We start from the raw sequence: 27,103 nt of genomic DNA, 5'->3' as shown, positions 1-27,103 counted from the left end.
TGAGGTTTCAGAGGAGGCAGGAGGGGGAGTGAGTGGCCTGAGGACATCCAGCTCCTCCCCTGGAAAAGGGAGTCAGGATGATTCGGCAAGGTTTTGAGTTGGATATGGGCACTCAGGACAGATGGCTTCTGTGTTCTCAGTAAAGTACAACATGAAATACAATGTGGTGGGGTGACATTTAACAGATGTCACCCTTCCCGCAGTCACCCAATAGTCCACTCTGTTACAAACACTGCATGGGCTCTGGAATACAGAGTCTGTACAGGGCCTAAGTGCAGAATTTTGGTGTGTTTCTTGTTGCATTTATTTTTGTGTAACTTGTGACAAACTGAAACCTAAGTTACCAAAAGAATGGGAGAAGGAATGAGCACAGACAGAAATAAAAACCAAACACACATACAAAAACACACCAATAAGTCTTCACTTTGGGGAGGGGAGGAAGTCAAAGAACTCATTGGTTCACTTAAGTAAATAGTATAGCAGAAGATTGAAAACAAACGGCCTCCTTTTCCTAAGGAGGATTCTTGATTCTTTTTCTTTCAGAGAATTCAGAGTCTTTCTGATGTTCAAAGGAAAGTGTCTTAAACCCTGGTGACTTAATTTACTAAAAAATACCTTTGGTTGGACCCAAGCTGAGGTCTAAAACCACCACCTGAGGCTTAATTTTCATTGATTAGAAGAGCGCTAAGTGATCTGAATGTGATTTAGGAAGGTCAAGCTGCCAAATGATCAGTTTGCCTAGTCTGCTATAGAAATAGCACCGAGGGAAAATCCATAACTACAAACCGCAGCACGTGTCCCTTAATGAAAACCTCTACCTAATCAGCCAATGACCCAGTAAACCAAATAAAACCAGTCCATTCCTGGGCTCAGAGTGGCAGGATGTGCATGCAAGGATGGTGAGAGTTGTCACCCTACCAAGAAATCCAACACTGTTCTCAGACACGCTTGGGCTCCCCTAGATTCTGCTGAAGTCCTTAAGAGGATTTTAAACTGTTGGGAGCTTGTGACTTGTGTTCAGCCAACCAAGGCTGTGGGACTGCATCTCTGTGTAACCAGGTAGAACTGATCTCTGCTCCATTTTGTTCCTTTATGTTTCCATTTATACAGGCTACTTCCCCCCCCCCCCCCAGCATTTGTTGCTTAACGTTTATTTGCGAGAAGAAATTGATGTCTCTGCAGCTAATAATCTGTTTCTTAAAAAAGAAAGAAATTGTTGCCTACTGCTTTTTCCCCTGGTCTTCCGGAGCCAGCCACGAGTCACAAGGTAAGCTGCTAATCGGAAGTCAAGAATAAGAAAAGCTACATCATTGGGCACAAAGTTGTGTGCCCTAGGGAACATCAGATACAGAAGCCTGGTGAAAAGACAGGTCGTCGGCAGTTATGTGCTAAAACGCAGATGAAGACTAGGCCGCTGAGTCGAATCCAGCCCGTGTAGTCCGGCTTTCCACGTGGCATGATAGTCTTCGGCGGCTGTCACCATGAACCCCAGCCCTGGCGAGTCTAACATTGATCAGGCTGCCTCGGAGCTCAGAGAGGGATAGAGCCTTCCGGATGCTCTCGCCTCATTTCGACGGATCCTCAGAGCGTCCCAGTTCCTAGCGCCACCAAGTGTCCCCGAACCCCCTGCAGACCTCGAGGAGCCGGGCAGCCGGGACCAGAAGCTCGCAGCCCAGGTTGCCTGACTCCGCCCACTGCTCTGGTTGCGGAAACCCAGCCGCGTCAGCCGGAGCGGCTGCCACGCCGTACCTGCCCACGAGGGGGCGCGCCGGGTGCAGGCCGCCGCGGGCTAGCGAGCGCTCGCTCCCTCCTTCCTCCGCCCTTCCCTGACGGCGCTCACCTGTCTGGGCCGCGGGCCGGGAGGCGGGGGGCCGGCGGGAGCCAAGCCGAGGAAGAGGGCGGAGCGGCTCTCCGGGCGCGTCATCGGAGCACCATGGCGGACCTGGGAGCGGGCGGCGACAGCCACACGGGCGGCGATGGCGTCGCGCAGAGCGAAACAGGTGACTGAGCTGCGGGGGCAGGTGGGGGTCGGGCGGGCGCGGGCGGGAGGGCGGCCAGCGGGGCTGCGGGGCTCGCGTGGGGCCGGCGCTCCCCTCCCCCGCCCGGCCGCGGCCCGGAACGGCCGGCTCGGAGCGCGCTGGCTCTCCGCCCTCCGCCGCCGCGCGTCGATCGCGCGGCCCCGGCGCCCAAGTTCGCTGGCGCCCGGCCGCAGCCAGGGCCGCACCTCTCGCGCTCCAGCTCGACTTCCCCCAACAGGTGGAAGCGCGCCAGGGAGCGCGGGCTGGAGGAGGAAATAGGGAGACGCCGGTCCTCCTCTCCCACCTGCCAGTCAGGGTCTAATTCGGTTGAATGGGGAAATCCTGTTCCCCCAACCAAACCAGCAGCCGGAAAATCCTTGTCCAGGTGCGGCTCGCAGGATTATCCTTTTCTGCGCAAACCTTCTCGCTTTAACTGGCGCGCCGGGTGCCGGGGTCGCCCGACACGGCGGACGCAGCCCAGCGCTCCGGAGCGATTGTCCTGGGGTCCGCAGTTACGACGTTGGTCACGAGAAGACTGAGATCGGGGGGTTGGGAAGCAGGGGGCTGCTTTCGGGATGGTGGAGGCCTGTGGGTGGTGGTGGGGGTCTCAGAGATTTGCTAACTTGAAAGGATCCTCAACAGTTCATGTTTTCAGTCAGTGCACCAACCATAGGTGGGAACATCGTCTCGGCCCCTCCGAAAGCGGTACAGAGGAACCCCCCTCCCTCCACTTCCAAGCCGCGGTTGGGGGCAGGAGCTCACATCCCCGAGAGCATTAAGTCTCCCCCGCCCCCCTCGATTCCCGCCCCTCGAGATCATTTCTTCTTGCAGATCCACCTCTCTTTTCTAGTCCCCTCTTCTATTCTTGGCCAGTAAACTGTTTCTGGTACCTTCCTACACTTGGGGGCGATGAGGCAGATTCTTATTTTAAAAAAGCCGTGCCAATTGCAGGCTCCCCAACTAAGTTGAGTTTTCTGCTTACACATAATCGGAAACAATTGTCACCTAAATTTGAGACTCCCTCCGCCCTCAAAAGAGAGGTATTGACTTAGAAGGTGTGCTTCTATTAATACGACAGGTCCGGGAAAGCTGTAACCGTATTTGCAAATGAATCTTTTCAGCTACGTAGAGTCGGGGCACCTAAAGTCTGAAGACTTAATACCTGAGATTAAGACAAGGAATCTTGAACTTGTTTACTTTGAAGTCACGCTACTTCCTGAAGGGTGATTTATTTTGTCTTACTGTATTTGAAAGATTGGCAGGTCATTATTTTGGTTTGGGGTGGGGAAGGGGTGGCTAAGAGGACGTGCCTTTGTAAATGCTTTAGGGAACTTGATAAACTGGGTTCTGAGGGTTAGTGCAGCAGGAGGGCAGTATCCTCATTAAGAATATAAACGGTTTGGTGCCTAATCTGCACAAAGGAAAAAACAACAGCAACAACAACAAAAAAACTGCTTCTGAAGCAAAATTGTTCCAGTGAGTTAATACACACGTTTTATGCTAAAAATAATAAATAAGCATTTCCTAGAATTTGCACATGAACAAGATTTTCAGATGTTAGTGAATTACAAACTAGTTTTATTCAGTGCTCAGGCATGTTTACCAAGGAACTGGTCATGCTTCTAACAATTAACATACAAATCAACCATGTGGCTGTCAGTGAACTATTTTCTTTATGAAAAGGGCAATTTAACCATCTCCTTCATAGAAAACAATTCTTTCACATCTCTTCCTGGAAACTTCAGTTTCCAAAGGACAAGTTTTATATATAGTCTTTTGAATAACTGTAGTTTAGTTGATAAAGATGGAGAAGGAAATGGCAACCCACTCCAGTATTCTTGCCTGGAGAATCCCAGGGACAGGGGAGCCTGGTGGGCTGCTGTCTGTGGGGTCGCACAGAGTCAGACACAACTGAAGTGACTTGGCAGCAGCAGCAGTTGATAAAGAATCTGCCTGCAATGCAGGAGACCAGGGTTTGATCCCTGGGCTGGGAAGATCCCCCCAGAGAAGGAAATGGCTACCCACTCCAATATTCTTGCCTGGAGAATCCCATGGACAGAGGAGCCTGACAGCCTACGGTTCATGGGATCACAAGTGTTGGACATGACTTAGTGACTAAACCACCATAGTTTAACTAAGCTTATTTCTGGCTCACATCTTTTTCCTATTTTTCTACCCCTGGATTACTGTTATGGCTTTTCATGGTCAGAATACCTTTGTGATTAGGTGCCAAAGAAAGAATAAAGGTGAAAAAAATATATTTAAATCTGGGTGGCAGTTGTTTGAGGATTGTAACAACTTAGGAAGTTTTTCATATATTTAAAATATGTGACCTATACCTGAATATCAAACTTCAGTGTAGTACTTTTCTTCTTGTGGATGTATTTAATATTAACATACAAATGCTGCAAGTTTTTTTTTTTTTTAATAATTACAGGATTATATTGAGGTAGGTTTTGGGGGATGGGGTGGGAATTTCTGTCTTTTATTACCATCAAGAGGAGAACATTGCCACCTTAAAGGGCAACATTTGTTGAAGGATTCATTTTATTCCCTTTTAGATCAGGTTATTAGGTTATTGGGCTTCCCTGGTGGCTCCGATGGTGAGGAATCCACCTGCAATGCAGGAGACCTGGGTTTGACTCCTGGGTTGGGAAGATCCTCTGGAGGAGGGCATGGCAACCCACTCCAGAATTCTTGCCTGAAGAATTCCACGGACAGAGGAGCCTGGCAGGCTACAGTCCATCGGGTCGCAAAGATTTGGACATGACTGAGTGACTTGAGCACGTACAGCACGTTAGGTTATTAGGAGGTAGAGCCCATTCTTAAATGTCTTAGTTTTTCTGTCCCTGAAAAGACTGTGGTCCAACTTTAGGGCAATTTAGATTAGAATCTCAGGTGATTATAAAAGTAACACCTGTAATGTGTTCATTATTATGTGTGTGTGTGTGTGTGTGTGTGTGTGTGTGTGTGTATCAAAGATGGGTTGAAATTGGCAGTATACCATCTATAAAATGAGACTTTTTAAAGAATATTGAAAATTAGAATATAAAAATCATATTTCTTTCAGCATTCAGAACTGTATTTCTGTCAGCATATATTTATTTTCTACTCAAAAGTAGTCAAGTCACATTCTTTATGATGAATTTTTTATTTTTTCTTTAAAACGAACCATTCTTTCCACTTGTGTTGCCATAACCAATCGTAGGCAAGAACTGAGCAAAATAATTGACTTGGAAACAAGTTTTCAGTTTCACCACTAGAGGATATCAAGTCTATTCAGGTTATTTTGTGTAACAGATTGAAATTCACGAAATTGCCTCTGCCCAGGCTTTGTGTATTTAATTTTATACTAGTGCTCAAGAACTGTGAAAGTGAGTGTGCAGAGCTAATTTGTCAATTTAATAACTTCCTTAAAAAAAGCCTATTTAATTAAAACCAAATCTAGAGCTGCTCTTGACTAATCCGTGAGAGCACACTTTCATACACTGGGGATAAGTTAATACCGATGACCTGTGAAATCTGTTGACACTCCTTTGGGGGAAATCACTTAGAACCTGGAATTGGGCTTTTTCTCTCGTTAGCAGGCAGCGCTGTGGAAAAACATTGACCTTTTGTGTGATCTTGTTCATGACTCTTCACTGTGTTTTTTCCAAATTATAAAGTGGTATTTGAGATCTTACATTTCAGGGTCTGCAAATAAAAATTGTTAGGTGGGGTTCAGATGGCATTAAACTCATCCATTTTGAAATTCACATCCTAGAGCTAGTAATGCCTCATTCGGGTGAATAGATAACTTTTCCCGTGTTATATTTTAGTTAATATAGTTATACATCTTGCTAAGCAGAAGGGAAGTATTATTAGACTAGGCCTTTAGGCTCAGGAGCCTGCATTTAATTGATGCGTTAGTTAGGCATGTGTGTGAATCACTAATTTACATTGGCATGTGCTGTAAAAAAGAATTCTAACATCTTCATCTCCTGGGGCATGAAAAATAATCATTTGAAAGGGTTTTTTTGGCTGTATTGAGTCTGCACTGTTGCATGTAGGCCACTGTCTAGCTGTGGTGCCACAGGCTTCTCACTGAGGTGGCTTCTCTTGTGGAGCACAGGCTCTAGGCTGCATGGGCTTCAGTAGTTGCGACTTGCGGACCCTAGAACATGCAGGCTTCAGTAGTCGTGGCACACAAGTTTAGTTGCTCCGTGGCATGTGGGATCTTCCCGGACCAGGGATCGAACTCATGTCCCCTGCATTGGCAGGTGGATTCTTATCCATTGAGCCACCAGGGAAGTCCCTGGGGCTATTTTTTTTTTTTAACTCAAGTCTATTAATATGAATTGAAAATATTAAGGTTTAGAATAATTTAAGCAAGAAATATGTACCTTCTCAAAAACATAATAGTGACTGAAAGGTTGATAAAGACATGATCCTTAGATTACAAAAGAAAAACAAAACCCACAAGCAAATAATTACAGGGTTATGAGGAGTTCAGTGAAGAAAGAATTACTTCTAAGCTGTGGCCTTTCATCAGGGAGGATGTACTGGGTATAGTAATTAACTTAAACTTTTAAAATAGGTAAATGGCATATAAAGTTGAATGAAGGGAGGAGAGAAAAATAAAGGTGCAGATGTGGAAAAAAGCAAAATTTGGGTCCTATTGAGTCGTGTGAAGTTCAGCGTGAAAGAATCTAGAAGACGGATTAGGAATGAAGGCACGTTGAGGCCGTATTGTTGAGTGATCAAGCTCAGAGGTTAGTACATGATTCTGCAGGCAATGAGAAACTGTTGATGACTCCTAAGGATAACATATCTTGATAAAGTGTGATAAATTAGATAATTCTCTATCTGTGGATCTTGAAAGCTTCATTAGCAAGATCTGGCGCAAGTGCTCAGCTGTGCATTTTGGAAGTCTACGGTCCCTTCATCAAGGAAAGCCATTCCCTTGATTGAATTTTGCTGCTTTGGGAAGGGTATCAGGGGCAAGGGGAGGAGGGAGTTTATGAGAACATACATGTAGTCAGTCAGATCAGCCAAATCTCTGGCGATCAGGAGGGGAATTGGTATTCTACCCACGTGATCCTCATTTTGAAGTAGTGTTGTAGAGTAGGGGAGGCACTTAAGAAGAACGCATGCGGTGATGTACAGACCAGCTTTGAAGTTCCTGAAGGAACCTCCTGGGCAGGCGCTGGGCTGGCACTATGGCATGGCAGTGAAAGTGGGAAGAGAATGATTTAATTCAAGATTCTATAGAGGCATGTGTCCAAGGATGCAGGTAAAACATTGACATTTAAGGTTATACTCCAAGTTTGAGTTGGGTTCATTTGTTTAAGGGCGGCAGGAATATAGTCATGAGGAGGACCAGGTTTTGGTGGGAGAACTAGACAAACCTCTGCTTTAAACACAGAGGTTTGAGCTGCAAGGGAGAGATGCAAGTAAAATGTTTAATGGACACCTAGAAGGGTGGGAATAAGGAGAAAATGAAGGTTGGGACTCTGGGCAGATTCATTCCATAAGGGGAATGGAATGGAGACCTTGAAAATGAGGAGGGTTCTGCAAGGAAAACTGAAAGGTGGTGAGACGACACTTCAAGGACAGGAGGTGGAAAACCAGAAAGTAGGAGAAGCATAACTGAGCAGTGCTGAACCAGCCAAGGGAGAGGGATGAGCTGGTCAAGGATTCAGACACTGAAGAGAAAAGAGAGCACTTGGTGCTGTTACTGGGTAGTCACTGATCACCCCCAGAGTTGGGGCATTTCAGAGTGGGGGACGTAGCAGATTATGTGATTAATAGACTAGCAGTTGAAAAGTAAAGATAGCCAATTTAAAAGACTCTCCATAAAATACACTGGTGAAAAGAAAAAGTGTAAAATCCTTGAAATTTTTCTTATTAAAACTTTTGAATATGCACACAGCTTATTGTTTTGGGGGTGTGTGTGATTCATTGAGTTTTGTCGAATGTATAGTCATGTAACTACCTCTATCGTAATGATCCAGAAGAGTTCTCTCACCCCAGAAAATTCCCTCTTGTGGCTCCTCTGTGATCCAGCTGTCCTATCCTTAATGCCTGGCAACCACTGATCTGCTCACCATCCTAGTTTTGCCTCTTCCAGAATGTCATAAAAGTGGCATCCTACACATAGACTTCTGAGTCTGAATTTTTTTCACTTAACATAATGCATTTGAGATTCAACTGTGTTGGGGGTATCAGAAACATTGGATATTTCCGGGCTTTGGTGGTATAAATGTTGCTGCAAACACTTAGGTACAAGGTTTTCTTATTTATCTAAGGGAAATACCTGGGAGTGGAATTGCTGACTCACAGGTACCTACATGTTTATAAGAAACTGATGAACTTTTCTCCGTAGTGGCTGTGCAGTCTTGCATTTCTACAAGCAGTGTATATGAGTCTTACTTGCTCTGCATCCTTGTCAATACTTGTTACATTTAGTTTTGGTTTTTAGACATTGCACCAAGTTCTTTGAGTAAAGCAATGTACACCTCAAAGTAAATTGGTGCCCTTCGGGATACTGCATGATGTTCACTTGAACCAGGAAAACCCGTGGAGGTGCTCCCAGAGCCCAGGGTGTAATGAGGATTTATTTGGCTCAAATGTCATTGGCTTCTTTTTTTCCATAGTATTTATTTCTTGTGGAGTTTCCATGCTGAAGTTGATGATGAACAGGAGTGTTGTCATACAGCACATCCCATGCTAGTCCAAGTTCTCCTGCTTAGGGTCTGTCTTCCAATCCCTTGAAATATGGCTTTCCAGAATTTGGAACTTTTTTTCCTCTTTTTTTTTTTTTTCAGTAAGAAAGTTGGAAGTATTACTATAACTTGTTTCTTTGTTGGCAGAATTTATATTGGCCAACTCAGTATCAGTTCTCAGTTATGAAGTGTACTTGTAGAGCTTTGTCAAAAGTCTTGATAATGTCTTTGGACCTTTAATCACTGAGCATGGTCTATGGTTCTATAAGCTAAATGTGTATGGTGTTCAGGCCTATTCTTTTCTAGAAAAACAAGTTTAAAAAATTTTTAATGATGTATAGTTGATTTACAGTGTTCTAATTTCTACTGTACAGCAAAGTGACTCAATTATACACATGTATACATTGTTTTTTATACTTCCCATTATGGTTTATCCCAGAATATTGAATGTCGTTCCCTGTGCCATATAGTAGACCTTGTCGTCTATCCATTCCATTCTATAGGTAATAGTTTGCATCTACTAACCCCAAACTCCCAGTTCATCCTCCCCACCCCCCCGCCCCTTTGCAGCCACAAGTCTGTACTGTCTGTGAGTCTATTTCTATTTTGCAGATAGGTTCATTTGTGGCATATTGTAAACTCCACAACTGTTATTTGTCTCTTTTTGACTTACCTCACTTTGTGTGATCATCTCTAGTTGCTTCCATGTTGCTGCAGATGAATGTGGGTATGCAAAATGAAGCAGAAAGGAAGCTAAGTGAAATGCATTTGGTATCTATGAACTGGGCTTTGCAAGCGTATTTAGTAAAACTGTGATATTTCAGTTTAGAGTATTGAGATTTGGGATGTCTTACTTTCTACTGTGACTTTTTTAATGCTCTAAAAGTCTCCTTTTTAGAACTGGCTTTGTGGTACACAGAAATATCTTTTACTATGGCATAGCTTTCCACGTGTACAACCTGTATCCCTGACACCATTGTTATAGTTTAGGAAAAGTTGAAATTCCAAGGTGCAATTCTAGAAGGAACCCCCTTTCTTTTAGTGTTCCTACAACCCAACACAAGGCCTGTTTGGGTGGACAGTAATGTGCATAGTAATCGGCTGTAGTGAAAACACCTGACTCCTTTTCAAGGTTTTAATCCAGGCAGGCCTCTGTTTCCCAGAAGCTCCTGACCTCTTTAGTGCGGCAGACATACCAAACAGGGCCTGGTTGCCTGCTTCCGTCATTCCTGCTGGGTTGGATTATTTTCACAGTAGATGCTCTAAGGTAGTACACCCCATGGCCCTGCTGGGTTTATTTAAATATAGCTCCGTCCTTGCCACAAGGTCATGTTGTTGAACCATTTATTGAGGTCATGTGCTGGAACATCGTTGGTTCAGATCATTGGTTCTCACTCACCTTGGGTAGTCTCAGTTGGCTATCACCTGGGGACCTTTTAAATACTCGGTACCCATGCTGCACCCTAGACAATTATCTGAGACTCTCTAGGGGTAGGAGGCAGGTGGCAGTATTTAAAGAAAAATTCCCCAGGTGGTTCCAGTGTGCAATCAAGATTCATAACTACTTTAGATCCATTTCTACTTAATGCTCTTCCAGTTGACCTTAGGTTTAATTTGGAGGTGTTGAGTGTGTCTTATGAAAACCACCTGGAAAATTGTAACAGCTACTGCCCTCCAACTATTGAGCTTACTCTCTTATTTTAGCCCAGTCATTTTCTTTCTAAGGAAAGAGAAGTAAATATGGGTATGAGTCCACTTGAATAGCCAAGTATATGTACACACATATTCTGGGACATACTTATGCACTTTATTATCTGAATATGTTCAGGTAGACACAATGTTAAGTAATTAGCTTTCTTTTTGTCTACTTTGCTCAGTTGCTACACTGCCTTCCTCCTCCTCCTCCTCAAAATAAAGTTCAGTTTCGGGTAGATAACTAAAGGGTTCTTTTTGTAGACAATTGTCCCAGAGATCTCCATGGTGACCCGTGAACTCTAATCACCAGGTGCCTGGCGGGAGACCAGCCCTTGTTTCTTCCGTCTGTAAATAACTGGCACCAGGATGACCTTAGCCTTGATGCTCTCCCCTTCCGTCTCATACCTGACCTGATGCCAGTGCCCTCTGGGCTGATCTTTCCTTCACCTCTTCTTTCTCCTCATTCCATGATATTTTACCAAAGGCTTGGTCTGGAAAGCTCTGCTCTTTTCATTTTGCAATTTTTCTCAATAGTATTATTCACATCTATGGCTTTGAACCTCACCTCACATGACTGTCTCTGATTTTGTTGTGTCAGAACCTCTAGAGACAGTTCTGAGTTGCAGTTGTGTGTGCTTGCAAGGCTCTGTGGTGCCATCCATTGTGATTGGAAGCCCTTTCCGAGAGGGCTTGCCTTTGGCAGAACTGCTGCTGCTAAGTCGCTTCAGTCGTGTCCGACTCTGTGTGACCCCATAGACGGCAGCCCACCAGGCTCCCCTGTCCCTGGGATTCTCCAGGCAAGAACACTGGAGTGGGTTGCCATTTCCTTCTCCAATGCATGAAAGTGAAAAGTGAAAGTGAAGTCGCTCAGCTGTGTCTGACTCTTTGTGACCTCATGGACTGCAGCCCACCAGGCTCCTCCGTCCATGGGATTTTCCAGGCAAGTGCACTGGAGTGGGTGCCTACTCCGTTGGCAGAACTGGTCTCCTCTTTTCTGCTCCTTGCAGCTGGTGCCTGCTAAACTGTAAAATACAAGGCCAAAACAGAAAGGACAGTAGGGGTGATGCAATGGCAATGATCCCTGTAGAAGAGGATCTTTTTTGTTGTTGTTTTTCTTCAAGATTATACTGAAACTGAGCACATGGAGAGACATATAGTCTTACTCTCAGAATTGACTGCCTAATTATTTAGGGACGATGCTAAACTATTACTTTGTGCTGGGGCTTCCCAGGTGGCTCAGTGGTAAAGAATCTGCCTGCCAATATATGAGAGACAGGTTCGATCCCTGGGTTGAGAAGATCCCCTGGAGAAGGAAATAACTACCCACTCCAGTATTCTTGCCTGGAAAATCTCATGGAGAAAGGAGCCTGGTGGTCTGCAGTCCATGGGATTGCAAAAGAATTGGACATGATTTAGTGACTAAACAACAACAAATTACTTTATGCTAGGACTCTGGGGTCTGGCTGCCTGGGTTGCAATCTCAGCTCTACTCCCCACCCCGACAAGCTGAGAGATATTGGATAAGTTATTTGATCATTCCTCTGTTTCTTCCTTTTTAAAACAGAGAAATTGGTAACAGCTTCATAGAGTGAGGATTAAATGAGTTAATGCACGTCAAACATGTAGATCAGTGTCTGACACAGCAAAGGCATGAAGTGTTATAATTACTGTGGTCATGACTATTAAGGATTAGTACTGCATCACTGTGACACTGTGGACCCTGGCATGCTCTCCCTTAAGCAAATTTTCTAATTGTGAAGTCTCCATAATAAGAGATTCAAATATAGTGCTGATTCAGGCTTAACAGCAGCTGTGGTCACAGGGCCATTGGCTTGTCCCAGGTATGGGAAGCGTCATCAAAGCACATGGGTGCTCCTCACCTGTCACAGTGTCGCACACAACCTCCCAGCAGAAGACTGTGACACACTGGCCTGTGAGACTCATGGACTGTGTTGTAATTGAGTCAGACAGCCATGCCAGCCCATCTTGGCTTATTTTTGTTTCCTTTGTATGGTATTCAAATGTGTTTTTATTAACATATTATAGTTCTAAATGTTCTTAAAGTGTGATTGCTATAGGATTATTGTACTTTACATGAAAGGTGGACTTCCATTCTTTTCAAACCACAAAGATGGACTTGCCTGGTTTGTATATCCTTAAGAAGTCACTGTCACTTCATTGAATGTCTTAGCTGGTAAAGAATCCACCTGCAATGCAGCAGACCCCAGTTTGATTCCTAGGTTGGGAAGATCCTTTGGAGAAGGGATAGCCTTACCCACTCCAGTATTCTTGGGCTTCCTTGGTAGCTCAGATGGTAAAGAATCCGCCTACAATGTGGGAGACCTGGATTCAATCCCTGGGTTGGGAAGATCATCTAGAGAAGGGAACAACTACCCATTCTAGTATTCCAGCCTGGTGAAGTCCATGGACTGAATACTCCATTGGTTGTAAAGAGTCAGACACGACTAAGGGACTTTCGCTACGAGGAAAATAGAGGAAGCATATACAGCTTGCCTTCTGCTAACTTCCATTAGAAAGTTTGGGTTTCTTCAAAGTACAGACACGAAAGAGAAAATATCAGTAAGCTGTCTTATTTGTCAGTTTCCTATTGAATTTTATAAGAGACTTTCTTAAGTTACAGAGGCTCCATTTACAAGGCCAATTCTGGTTGTGTATGTGAGTGTGTGTCTTTGAGAAAGTGAGATATGCACACGTGCAGAGACATTTTCCCTAAGAAAACACTATCTCCTTCACCTTGCAATTTAGACTTTTATATCTTGAACTTAGTAAATCTTAAAATGTTACTTCCTTCAGGGGGTCCTGGGTTTAGATGACTTCAGATTGTGTTTATATATACAGTAGATACTGTGCTAATTGAACAAATATGCTTTTTGCCATCCTTTCTTAAAATTTGTATCATTCTTCAGTGAAAAAAATTAATATTGAAAATGACATTATTATATAATATGCTTAACACTAGAACAAACCCATTAATTTATCTTGCAACAGTGGCTTCCTACCATCTACCATCTCTGTGAAGATGCTCTTGTTGGTATATAGCAAGATGCATCCACATGCCTTGTCCAGAGACTTTGTGTTAAGCCCCAGGCTGAGAATCAGAAAGTAAAATACAAGTTGAAGAAATAGCTGTACAATAGAAAGAAAGCCGGAGAAGGCAATGGCACTGCACTCCAGTACTTTTGCCTGGAAAATCCCATGGACGGAGGAGCCTGGTGGGCTGCAGTCCATGGGGTCGATAGAGTCGGACACGACTGAGCGACTTCCCTTTCACTTTTCACGTTCATGCACTGGAGAAGGAAATGGCAACCCACTCCAGTGTTCTTGCCTGGAGAATCCCAGGGACGGGGAAGCCTGGTGGGCTGCCGTCTGTTGGGTCGCACAGAGTTGGACACGACTGAAGCGACGCAGCAGCAGCAGCAGAAAGAAAGCATGAAAATAGAGAAAAGGGAGATGGAGCTAAGGAGACCTATGAGAGGACAAATGTCGTAGTCTTCAATCCAATGAAGCCTCATGGGAAAGAACACTAGTTTGGCATTTCTAGTTGAATTTCTTGGTAGTCCAACTGTATTTGAAGTAGTCAGCTTTGAGAATGTCATCTTGTTTATTTACATTTGCCTGCTACCCTGAGCATGGAGGGAAAAAAAAAGAGTCCCCATCATCCACCAATTTGTACAACACAAGTCTAAACCATACACATGATTAGAACCTCATGTCATTGTGAAGGTGATAAAGGAGTCATTCAAGAAGGTTTTGGAAGAGGAGGAGCATAGAATGTCAGGAGGGAAGAGAAAAGGGCTATTCTAAATCTGGCTGCTGGTTCAGAAATAGGACTCGGTGTATGGCTCTTGGACACCTGTGAAGTTGAGTTCACACTGCTCTGAGGTGTATGATGGGTTTTTCTTGTCTAGAGCACATGGTTTTCTGTTACTGATGTACCTACCTAAAAACAATTCATGGAACAATTTTCAGTGTTGCAGTTATTTTTAAAGCAAACAGCTTTGGTTATGTAAACCACCCTCTTTTGGTTTGTAAACAGAAAGCAAGGACAAAGTCTTTTTATACTGAACTGGATGCAGCCTGGCTTTGTGCTTTAGGGAGACATGGGTGCCTCTTGTTTCAGGGGTTCAGGGTGAGTCTCTTCTTCTGTGCCTGTGGAGCCAGGTAATACTATCTCCAGCAAGAAAAAAATTTGAGAGGGAGAAGAGATTTTTATTATGAGGTTGATTCCTTTCTGCACTATTGCATGTATTTGTAACAGCCTTTTTTTTTAATACAGCCAAAATTTTAGTACCTTTAACAATGGAAGAGTAGCTATTTTGCCTTATGATAAAAAGGCAAAATGGTGTGTTTGTGATATTTTAGGAAGTTTGCCAAGTCTCATTTGGCATTGTAATCCTTCCTCAGTAGCCTGTCTGAAGTGTACATGAATTTTAAAATGAGGGCTTAGAACATGGATGTGTAAGGTAAAAGGTTTTAGAGATGAGGTTTTGGGGTGCCTTGAGTGTCCTTATCAACTCATCCATCCTTCTGAGATGTTGTTTATTTCTATGTAAGAGCCCCCTGAAAACTTGATGGCCCTAAGTTAGGCAAGACAAAAAGAAACTGTGTTTATCAAAAAACAAACTGGGTTGCTAGTAATATCTACATGGAAGTACTTCATATCTTTTTTTTTTTTAAGTGATTATTGATGCATTGAGTTTCCCTGGTGGCTCAAATGGTAAAGAATCCACCTGCAATATAGGAGACCCGGTTTCTATCCCTGGGTCAGGAAATCCCCTGGAGCAGGAAATGGCAACCCACTCCAGTATTCTTGCTTGGAGAATCCCATGGACAGAGGAATTCTTGGCAGGCTACAGTCCACAAGGTCACAAAGAGTTGGACATGACTCAGTGACTAACACACACTTAGATGCACTAGGGACATTTCACAACTCAGTGACTAGCACACACTTTGATGCATTAGGGACATTTTTTATTTAGCACTTGCAAATTTTGAAAGCTTCTGGGCTGGCTATTTAACCCAAGTATACTTCTCTCTTACCTGTATAATTTATTTACTTTTAAAGATTTGGACCATTTTTAAAGGCTTTATTGAGTTTATTATAATATTGCTTTTTTTTTTTTTTTAATGTTTGGGTTTTTTGGCCCTGAGGCATGTGGAATCTTTGCTCCCTGACCAGAGATTGAACCTGTACCCCCTGCATTGGAAGGTGAAGTCTTAACCACTAGATCACCAGGGAAGTCTGTACCTGTATAATTTAGGTTTAGGCTTCTGGTTGGTTGCACACAGTTACAATGGATCTGCTAATCCTTTCACTGGGAGCCTTCAACTGAATAAAAATGACCAAACCTCAAACTTGCCCACCAGCACTTTATACTTTAGCATTTGTTAGTCCCTTCCTTCCACTAGGTTGATTTCAGAACTGTGCCAGAGAATTGTATAATTCATCTTTGCTCAGAGTTGGCTCTAGTTAACAAATAAATCAATAACTATGTAAAGTTTAGTACCTTAAATCTTCGTGCACACTATCTTCTCATGAAAAATGTGTTTTATTTCACTATCTCTCCTTCCATATATATCTACATGCCATTCACCTCAGTTCAATCGCTCAGTTGTGTCCGACTTTTTGTGACCCTATGAATTGCAGCATGCCAGGCCTCCCTGTCCATCACCAACTCCCAGAGTTCACTCAAACTCACATCCATCGAGTTGGTGATGCCATCCAGCCATCTCATCCTCTGCCGTCCCCTTCTCCTTCTGCCCCCAATCCCTCCCAGCATCAGAGTCTTTTCCAATGAGTCAACTCTTCGCATGAGGTGGCCAAAGTATTGGAGTTTCAGCTTCAGCATCATTCCTTCCAAAGAACACCCAGGGCTGATCTCCTTCAGAATGGGCTGTTTGGATCTCCTTGCAGTCCAGGGGACTCTCAAGTCTTCTCCAACACCATGATTCAAAAGCATCAATCCTTTGGCGCTCAGCTTTCTTCACAGTCCAACTCTTACATCCATACATGACCACTGGAAAAACCATAGCCTTGACTAGACAGACCTTTGTTGGCAAAGTAATGTCTCTGCTTTTGAATATGCTATGTAGGTTGGTCATAACTTTCCTTCCAAGGAGTAAGTGTCTTTTAATTTCATGGCTGCAGTCACCATCTGCAGTGATTTTGGAGCCCCAAAAAACAAAGTCTGACACTGTTTCCACTGTTTCCCCATCTATTTGCCATGAACTGATGGGCCAGATGCCATGATCTTCGTTTTCTGAATGTTGAGCTTTAAACCAACTTTTTCACTCTTCTCTTTCACTTTCATCAAGAGGCTTTTTAGTTCCTCTTCACTTTCTGCCATAGTTTCCTCTAATTGAAACAGTAGGAAGGATTTCTTTAAGTTTCATATCTATACTTTATAGACCATTTAATTTTTATACAACCAGGCTGTTTTGTTCTTATAATGATAAAAAAGGATTTATTTGATGCTTCGAAGCCAACCTGTATTGGAGTCTCGGTAAAAAATCATCAGTGAAAATACAGGGGGATTTATTCTGAGGTGTCCAGTTTATGAATACTATTTTCATAGAGCATTGCAATACAGGAAATGATTTGAGTAGATAGTATCCAGCCTATTCAATGAAGGTTATGATCATTGACAGGTAGACCTCTGACATGCTTTATTTCAGCGTGGGAATAGGGTCTTCTTCTCGGGGTCACTGACTGAGATGGTTAACTTTATGTGTCACCTGACTAGGCTACAGGGCCCAGTTTGGTCAAACATTGGAGTAGGTGTTGCTGTGAAGGTATTTTGCAGATATGATTAACATTTACAGTCAATTGACTTTAAATATCTCCTCCTTTATCAAGAAGCTTACCCTCGATAATCTAGACAGTCTGATCCAATCATTGAAGGCAATCAGAGTGAAAACTGAGGTTTTCCAGAGAAGGAAGAATTTTGCCTCAAGGCTGTAACATACAGGTCATGCTTGAGTTTCAGCCTGCTGGCCTTCCCTACAGTTTTGGACTTGCCAGCCTCCACAACTGCAGCAGCTATTTTTCCTTAAAATAAATCTCTTTATATATATTTTGGAGAAGGAAATGGCAACACACTCCAGTATTCTTGCTTGGGAAATCCCATGGACAGAGAAGCCTGGTGCACTACAGTCCATAGGTTCGCAAAGAGTCGGACACGACTGAAGTGACTTAGCATATGTATTTTACATATTATATTTTTCTCCAAAGACACGGAACTGAACCCTGACTGATATGTCGACCCACAGAAAGAAAACCAAGGGTTTACCTCTAAAATTATGCAAAACACTTAAATTACCTTTTGAGAGAAAATTTTAATCTTAAGGTTAAAAGAGGATATTAAACCTTCCCAAATTGGAAAAAAAAAATCCCAATTGATGTCAGTTTTTGTGTTAGGAGAATTGGGAAGAGCAGCAGAGGGTAAGGATTGGCGGGGTAGGTTTCAGAGTCTGAAACACATTGTTCTTGAGCTGTTCTGTTCTTCACTGGCCTAAAGACATAGGACTGTCTTTCACCTTAAAATGTCCATAAAGTAATAAACTAAATTGGCTTATATTTATTGCCTTTTCACTCACAAACCTTTAGATGTCATCTCTCAAGTCGCACAGCCACAGTGAGCCATCCGTAATAAATTGTGTCGTGAAAGGCAAACTTGTGCGTCTTATTCACCTTTACGCCCCCTTCCCCAGAGTTTTTCACCCAGTAGCTTTCAGTAAGTTGTGGGTGGGTGAGAGAAGAGGGAGGTCTGCGAGCTGCAGGTGCTGGAATCATAGCACGGGCCTCTGCTATCTGCACACCCACTGAGGGAGGCTTCCATTGTTTGCATTATTTAGCTTTAAGTCTGAAACCTCTGGGGGGCATCAGTTGAATGAGTAAAGCAATACAGCTGCAGAGCTGCCTACAGAGTGAAGCCCTGTGAAGTTTAAGTGTGGAAAGTCAGTGACAGCAAGGAAGAGGGTAATTTGAACCTCTCTTGGGCTCTTCTCTCTGCCTGACTGTTTTCCCTGAGAATGTAGCTTGAGTTTCCATTTTCGTCAGGTCACGGAATGGCGGGATCAGAAGGGACTCTAGAGTCTGAAACTCCAACTGTGTACCGTGCATTAGCCCAACATATCACCAGGGATCAGTGTTTGTGCAGGACTGTCCTCTATGATGAAGGCCCGGATTGTTACATTCGGTAACTTCCAGTGTCCTTGATGATGGAAGGCCCAGATCGTTACATTTGGTAACTTCCAATCACCCAACCTCAGTCTGTGTGCTTAAACTACACTGAAAGTTCGCCTTTAAATCCATTCTTTTTATTCCTCCAGAGTCCTATTTTCTCCAGAGTAAATGTACTGTTTTTCCAATGATCCTCCTATGTTACAGGCTTGAATCTTTATAAATCTTAGCTTCTTTTCTGAATAGGTTCTTATTTCTCATCCCATTTGAAATATCGAGCTCAGACCATGTGATCTGAGGACCAAGAAATGGAGAAGGCTTGCTCCTCTGACCCAGTGCCACATGATGTGGTCAGGATGGTCACTGCCTCCTCACAGTGAAGTGTAGGAAGCTTGCTGTCCGAGGATCTTCCTTCCTTGTGTCTGCTGAAGCTGGGGTAGGTCTTCATTTTGTACCTGTGCAGTTGTTCCTTTTTAGTACAAGAAGAGGTGTTCATATGTATCACAACTAAACCCATCTTTTTAGCTATAGTCCATTATTTCAAACCATTGATCATTTTGATCCTGATTCGAACCATCACTCAGCTTTGTTTTTTCTGCAGATGTAAAACCCTCCGTTCTCATCTGCATCTTTCATAAAAACATTAACCTTTTCTTCCCACTGCCTACATCTCAGCTTTTATTTGGACTGTAGGTATATCCACGCTCACTCCCATGCATAAGTCTTCCACATGCCGGGGAATGCCTGTATAAAAAAAGTGAATGAGTGATTCTTGTATTTCTGTCTTTTGCTTTCTCTCCTCCCAGCCACCGCTTGAGATCCCTCTTCTCCACTTGGACAAAGTTATTATGTGACAAGGTTTTCTTAAGTCTCACTCCTTGTTCCTTCCTACGCATCCAAGCACAGCTGCCAGACTGGCCCATCTGAATCACACATTTAGTCATTACCACTCCTCAGTGATGCCCCTGTCCTTGTTTGGGAGAACAATTATATGACTTGGCACCTGCCTGCCCTCCAGTGTCATCCGCCAGAGCACCTCATCTTGCATCTTTGTTTTACCAAAACTCCTAGAAATGAGGAGCCTGTTTCTTAGTTTTCTTGTCTTTCTAATTGTGTGGTTCAAAAATTAAACATGTGATTTGCTCATAGAGCAGTGATGGATTAGGTGATTTTAAGAAACACTGCTCTGGCCATCTGTCTCATTCTTCTATTGAATCCAATGATTGATTTCTTTGCCTCATTTTGAATCTCTAAAATTGGTTATCTAAACTCATGAGACTGTCATCATTAAAGGAAAGGACCTTTCATGAGCATTTTAACTTTTGGTCAAGGAATTCAGAAGCCCATGTGATGTATATTAATAAAGTATTACCACTGAGAATAATGAACAGGAAAGCCTAAAGGTTCTCTAGCGTATGGTACTGGGTTAAAGTTTAATGTGGTGTTTTATAACATTTGCAACTTAGCTAGTGATATCTAATGTTTAGGAAAGGTTTTAAAGAAAACTTAGTATCTGTACCATACGATCAGATAAATGATCCCTCAGGGTTTTACATTTGTTTATGACAGAGCAGACAAGGGAAAGTGGACTTTGCTAGCACCATGAAATGTTCATGCAGCAAAGATTTATAGAAATGTTACAAAAGGCATGGCAGGAACCTGGTACTCCTTGATTGATGGCACATAACTACTAGGGTAGTATTCACTGTTTTTCTTGTAAGTGAAAGTTGCTCAGTCATGTTCCACTCTTTGCAACCCCATGGACTATATAGTCCGTGGAATTCTCTAGGCCAGAATAGTGGAGTGGGTAGCCTATCCCTTCTCCAGGGGATCTTCCCGACCCAGGAATCGAACCAGGGTCTCCTGCATTGCAGATGGATTCTTTACCAACTGAGCTATAAGGGAAGCCCTTTTTCTTATAAACCTGTTAACAAAAGGTGGTGAAGTGAAGCTCGCTCAGTTGTGTCTGACTTTTTGCGGCCCCATGGACTGTAGCCTACCATGCTCCTCCATCCGTGGGATTCTCCAGGCAAGAGTACTGGAGTGGGTTGCCATTTCCTTCTCCAGGAGATCTTCTTAACCCAGGGATCGAACCCTGGTCTCCCACATTGCAGGCAGATGCTTTACCATCTCAGCCACCAGGGAAGCTCAACAAAAGGTGGTAAGGAAGATCAAAGCAAACCTACTTTATTTTCCTTTCATAGAGTCAGTCTGCCTTTGTGCAGTATTTCTTTGTCCAGCTCAGCCTAATGCTGCAAGATGGCACAATGTTGTGCCTTTATGGCCACATATGCCATCGGGAAGTAGCATCATTCTAGGAAACTGTAAGGAAGCCTTTTAACTTCAAGGAAGGGGATGGCAGAGAACCATCTGGGACCTTTTGTTCCCTAGGAGTTGTTTTGATTTCACATCCACCTATGCTGGCTTTGTCGTTTTCAAACCAGCTAAGATTTTTTAAATTACATTACAATATGTATTTCTAAAGCTCCTGCTTGCAGTAAATTGCAGCTTGCTTTGGGGAGATGCATAAAGTATTTAAAAGATTACTGAAATCTAGGAGTTTTGAAGAATTAATAGTCTCTGCAAATATAGAAATGTGGGAAAGCATTTTGGCACTTCTGGGACCCACTGGAAAGTAACTTATATGGATATAGAACTGTAATTTACCAGTGACTGGTCATGTGATCCAGCAGTAGTGATTTTTGTTTTCAGCTACAGTCCTTGATTAGTGCAAATCAGCCCCTTTACCATTTCTATAACGTTTTTGTAAAGCTCACTAGGCTTTCAGAAAGGAAAATCCAGGTATGCTTTCTCACTGATGAAGCAGATTTCTCTTTGCAAGAGGCAATTCTTAGATTCACTCAGGAACTATCGCTGTTTTCCAGTTTTGTGGTCACAAAAGCTTGGGTAGCATAAATATGAACAGCAGCCTGAAGGGTATGTGTGGGATGCGTGTGCCTACATGTGTTCAGTCTCTTATATAACATCTCGACAACGAGGCCCAAGTCATGAGCTAACTCTCCTGCAGATCAGCAGGTTTAACTCTGTTTCGTGCTCATGGTTTGGTGCCAGCCAGGCAGCCAGGGTAGAAAGACAAACAGACATAAATTCATTGTGTACTGTGGGAGTGGGGTGAAAACAGCAGTTGCTCAAGGGCCTATTGGCCTGTTTGGTTCATAGCAATGATGAGTGAGTGGTACCATTTCCACCTATGATTTTTCAGTACATTTGGTGATTTTTCTGCTAATATTTTTTTCTCTGTACAAAGCCAGGCTAGTTGTAAAATCTACCCTTTTGCACCAGTTAGAGTAGGACACAACTGAAGTGATTTTGCAGTAGCAGCAGCAGTCTCATTTGTGCGGAGTCTCTGTTACTACATCACTTACTATTTTAACAGTTTAAACAAAGCACTTGTAAAACCTGATTGATTCTTGGAAGTCTACGTGCCCGCATTCCATGGGAACTGAATGAAGCTCCTGTATCTGTAGGCGACAAGCAAGGACAGTCGTGACATGTTGAATTGAAAATGCTAATTAGTGCTGAGAACAGTAAAGTTCAGAGTAGTATTCCTTTTAATTCTGGGAATATTAATTTAAGGTCCCACTCTCCCCCTTTTCACATTTGGTTTTATTTTGGATCAGAGTGTAAAAAGGAAAAGATTATAGCCTCAGGCTCTGCCCCTTCAGGGATTGAGCCAGGGCAGTCCTGCAGTTGCATAACTTAAACCTCTGTATCTGTAAAATCCTGGGTTTGAGTATTTAGGAAACTAATCTCAAATGTATTCATATGTCTTAAATGAGGTAACAAATGTGTACTTCATGGATAGGAAAAAATACTTTATTATAATTATTTGATCTTGAACTGTTTGCTTTCCTGTGACTGGTCACAGCTGTGACTGTGATGTGGTGGGTTTTGGAGTCAGGATCCACAGGGCAGCAGGATAAAAGCTTCTTGGCTTTAGAGCTGATGGGCCTGAGTTTAATTCTGACTCAGTGATTTAACTAGCTGTGTCACTCGAACCTCTCTGAGCCTCTGTTTCCTGATCTGTCAAGTGACAACTCCTCTCTCTCAGGGCTGCTGTAACTAACCAAGATAACATGGGCTTTCTTGGTGGCTCACATGATAAAGAATCCACCTGCAATACAGAGGACCCAGGCTCGATCCCGGGCTCAGGAATATCCTCTGGAGAAGGGAATGACAACTCACTCCAGTATTCTTGCCTGAACAATCCCATTGTCAGAGGAGCCTGGCGACTTTCACTTTGTGGACTTCCCTGGTGATCCAGTGGTTAAGACTCTGCTCTCCCAATGCAGGGAGCCCAGGTTCGATCCCTGGTCAGGGAACTAGAGCCCACATGCCGCAACTAAGACCCAGTGCAACTAAATAAATATTTTGAGGCTTCCCTGTTGGCTCAGATCGTGAAGAATCTGTCTGCAATGTGGGAGACCCGAGATCAACCCCTGGGTCAGGAAGATCTCCTGAAGAAGGGAACCCACTCCAGTATGCTTGCCTGGAGAATCCAGGACAGAGGAGCCTGGCAGGCTATAGTGCATGGGGTCCCAAAGAGCAACTAACACTTTGACTTTCAAGATAACATATCTAACGCACCTGGCACAGTGTCAGACAGGAAGTTAAACATGTTGCCAGCTGTTGGGTTCTTATATTCCTATACTTGAGACCACACTGCCTTATGAGTTGAGTGATGGTGGCAATCTCTGACCTCCTTCAGTAGGCTCTCATTTCCCCCCGCCCCCCCAAAAATGATTTTAAATGTAACTTGTATTCTTTTAAAAACAAAGCAAAACAAAACAGCCATTTTAGTGGTTTTCACATTTTGAGACAAATTGAAACTTTCCAGGAGACCCCTCAGGCTAGAGCAGGAACAATTCCGTCTCCCTCACTGAGGGGTATTGCAGTGAAGTTCACAGAAGAGGAAGACTTTTGATTGCCTGGGTTGAGTGTTGAAGCTGGGCTGTCCTGTGATCTCTCTTCCCCAGGACCTGCATTCTGCTGGGAACCTTGAGTGCAGCCACAGACATCAAGGAGGACTCCTTCCTGAAATCTGTATCTTGTCAGGACAACTTAAATGCTATATAGTATTTGCTTTGCTGTTGCGTTTCTCCCATAAAATGATTGAGACCATCCCTGAAAGTAATGGACTGGACACCTTCTGCAGAGGTCAAAAACCACTCTTAGTAAAAGTTTTTTGTTGTCCTTCTAGGTGGAGAAGAAGATCCCTTTTTCTTCTTTCAGTAGTACTGTATTAAACTCAGTGGTTAGCTATATTTGAGTGAGGAATATGTTCTGAATGAAATCTGTCATTTGCCCAAGACATTGATATTCATTTTCTCTTCCAAAAGGTAGTTTCAACTATACTTTGTATGTGTGTTGCTTTTGTAAGTACCGGCCTGATTCTCTAGAAGGAACTAAAATAGATTTGAAAATATTTCAGGTATGTTTATGTATGATAATTGGCCTGTGTTTATTAATCATCTGATTAATGAAGGAAGATTGAAGTAGGAAGAAGGGAATCTAAATTTTCATCATAGACTTGCTGCCAAGTAACATTTGACTTGTGCAAGGAACTTCATTTCATGGGCCTGGGCTTCCTTGAATGTAAAATGATGCTGATTCAGATGCTTTCTGAGACCCATTCAGCTCATTTTCGTCCAAATGCCTATGTCACAGGTTGACATGACTTTAAATAAACCCCATATCTGAAACTTCCTACATTTCTCTAAGCCACAAATCAAAATGTGTTAATTAAATCTCCCCGCCTTTGGAGGGAAAGATTTCTGAAGATTTTTCTGTTGTTGTTTTTCTCCCAGCAGCATTTGCTAACCATTTAGTACATTTCCAGCCCTAGGCTGGGCTGCTGCTGCTGCTGCTGCTTAGTCGCTTCAGTCGTGTCCGACTCTGTGCGACCCCATAGACGGCAGCCCACCAGGCTTCCCCGTCCCTGGGATTCTCCAGGCAAGAACACTGGAGTGGGTTGCCATTTCCTTCTCCAGTGCATGAAAGTGAAAAGTGAAAGGGAAGTCACTCAGTCATGTCCAACTCTATCGACCCCATGGACTGCAGCCTACCAGGCTCCACTGTCCATGGGATTTTCCAGGCAAAAGTACTAGAGTGGGGTGCCATTGCCTTCTCTGAGGCTGGGCACTATAAGTAAATAAATAGCAAAAGTATTCCTAGATGCAGTTGACAGTTGAAAACACCTTAAATAATCATGAAGCAAAAGTGAACTACTTATAAAAATGTATTATAAAATATAATTAAAGCAGCTGATATTTATTAAGCACTTTTTTATGCTGGCACCAGCCATCATTTAAACCTTGCCCCTAATCCTATGAGACAAATGGTGTCATAAACCCAATTTTATGGAGAAAACTGAGGTACCAAGAGGGTAGTGAATTGTCTGAAGTTACTCTGCCATGTCAAGGATTTAGATAGGATGTCTTCCTTACCTTAGTACCCCTGGGTCCCCTCTTAGATAAGTGAGTTTGTTGTTGTTTAGTTGCTAAACCATGTTTGACTCTTTTTGTGACTCTGTGGACTATAGCCTATCAAACTCCTCTGTCCATGGGTTTTCCCAGGCAAGAATACTGGAGTGGGTTGCCATTTCCTTCTCCAGGGGATCTTCTCAACCCACGGATCAAACCTGTATATCTTGAGTCTCCTGCATTGATAGGCGAATTCTTTACCACTGAGCCACCAGGGAAGTCCATAGTAAGTTTAGGGGTTGAGAAAAAAGTAAGAGAGTAGGCTGGGGGCGGGAGGATGGCTACAGACTTTCTAAGCCAACTTGAATTTGATTAAAAGGCAGAAACAAAAGATTTGGAGTTTGACATTTTTAGTATCATTTATTGTATATTTAGGTTTTCTTGCACACAGCATAAATTTTAGGCAGCCTAGAAATGGAGAGTCTCATAAAATGAGAGAGATGATTTCAGGAGAAAACAATAATCACATGATTGTGTGCTTTGGAGAAATCAGTCCAAAAAAGAGCTAAAATTGGGTCAAGTGTTGGGAATTGCTCAGCCCTGCCGGTAAGGAGTTGCCCAGAGTGGTGGGAATTGGGGGGAGTTTGCTGGATATAATCAAGGCAGCTTTTTGCCCATTGGAGGATCATAGTGTCTCATTTGTATCCCTTCAGCATGACCTGCAGAAGCAGTATTTCAGATTGTGGTCTCTGTGAGAACAGGCAGAGTTCTCCCCTGCCTGTCTTCAGTGGAGAGTCTCAGGGACATGGTCAGGCTAGTCCTCATGACAGGTACCACCAGGCCTGCACTTAAACAGACTCTGGGGTCTTAAGAGTGTCAGGGAAACTGGGATGTGTTACTGAGTGTAAAGTGAGCTGGAGGGTACCAGTCAAGCCTTCATTCATCCAGGGGCTCACAAACATTGTTACGATGGAAAACCTGGTCCCCCAAAGAAGCAAAAGCAGTCTCACCTTGAGCCCCTTTCCTCAACTAGGGAGTCCTTGCTGCCTGTGCAAGCAGAATGACATTTCTCCTCCCCTCCTGCTGCTCCTGCCGCTGCGAGGGAGAGGGAGCTGCCCAGCGGCTGGGCGGCCTCGCCTCCTCGCACTGTAACCCTCTGCTGGCGAGCTCCCAGGACCAGCATCCCAGCAGGCTGGCTGCTGCCGCTCCACCGGGAAGATGGAGCCGCTCCCAGCCCTCCTCGATTAGGATATGTCAGGGTTGTCAGGGCAACTGTTCACGGCAGCATCTCCTACTTCCCCTTCTGTGCTGAGTGCTGAATATTTTCTCTGTGGTAGCAGGAAGAAGACTGGGAAAAGGTGCCGAGCAGGAAGGAGAAGCTGGGATCTGACTGAGCAGGTTAGGCAGTGGAGAGAAGCATTCGCCCCTGCGTGCCTTTCGCAGGGCTTTTCTGGAAGGAGAGAGTGGGAGGGTGTGGGTGTGGGTATGGGTGTGTGAGTGAGCGAGCTTGAGCCAGCACACGTGCCTGTGAGGAGTAAGTGGGAGGGGGCTCGAAGGGGAGGGGGCGCTGCTAGGTGAGGGGGAACCGCAGGGCCTCAGTTGCCAGGAGGCTGGTAGTATCTGTCAGCTGTTTGCACACTATTTCCCCATAGGGGATCTATTACAAGTGCTCAAATGAACCGGCAGCTTAGAAACTAGCAGCTTCCTGGGAGCTGCAATTATATAAGCATATACTTTGGGTATACTGATAATTAAAAAACAAGTCGCAGCGGTATGCCTGGATCAGCTACAGCTCTCCGACAAGAGAGACTGAAGAAGACCCATGCAAGGCCAGTCCCCCTTGGTTTATTCACCATTAATGAGGAAGATGAGCAGCAGAAGAATGGACATTCCAGAAGACCAAAAGGTATGCATCAGCCCTACCCTGTGGTCAGAGCCAGACCAGCCCCCCGTTTCCCACACTCCCTACAGCACTCTTATCAACTGGACTCTGGGGCACGCTGTGTGGAGTGCTGGTGACCTGCCAGCACAGTTCGCTGG

General features: G+C 43.8%; 1 protein-coding gene and 1 non-coding gene across 10 annotated transcripts in view; both read left to right on the top strand.

The window, feature by feature from the left end:
- Positions 1-1,913: 1,913 nt before the first annotated feature.
- MAP7 (microtubule associated protein 7) overlaps positions 1,914-27,103 on the top strand; it is a 177,436-nt gene continuing 152,246 nt past the window's right edge. For 4 of the 9 annotated variants that reach the window (XM_024996470.2, XM_059889606.1, XM_024996464.2 and 1 more), the window contains exon 1: positions 1,914-2,000. In XM_024996470.2, the coding sequence (XP_024852238.1) occupies positions 1,934-2,000 (67 nt within the window). In that variant the 5' untranslated portion in view covers positions 1,914-1,933. 9 annotated transcript variants of the gene reach the window in all.
- Positions 22,891-22,963, top strand: TRNAG-CCC (transfer RNA glycine (anticodon CCC)). Its single transcript has one exon. It is a non-coding gene; the product is annotated as a tRNA-Gly (tRNA).

Source organism: Bos taurus, chromosome 9 (assembly GCF_002263795.3).
Source record: "Bos taurus isolate L1 Dominette 01449 registration number 42190680 breed Hereford chromosome 9, ARS-UCD2.0, whole genome shotgun sequence".
Lineage (NCBI taxonomy): Eukaryota > Metazoa > Chordata > Mammalia > Artiodactyla > Bovidae > Bos > Bos taurus.
The sequence above is the reverse complement of the archived record's forward strand: the minus strand, read 5'-3'. Positions and strand labels throughout refer to the sequence as shown.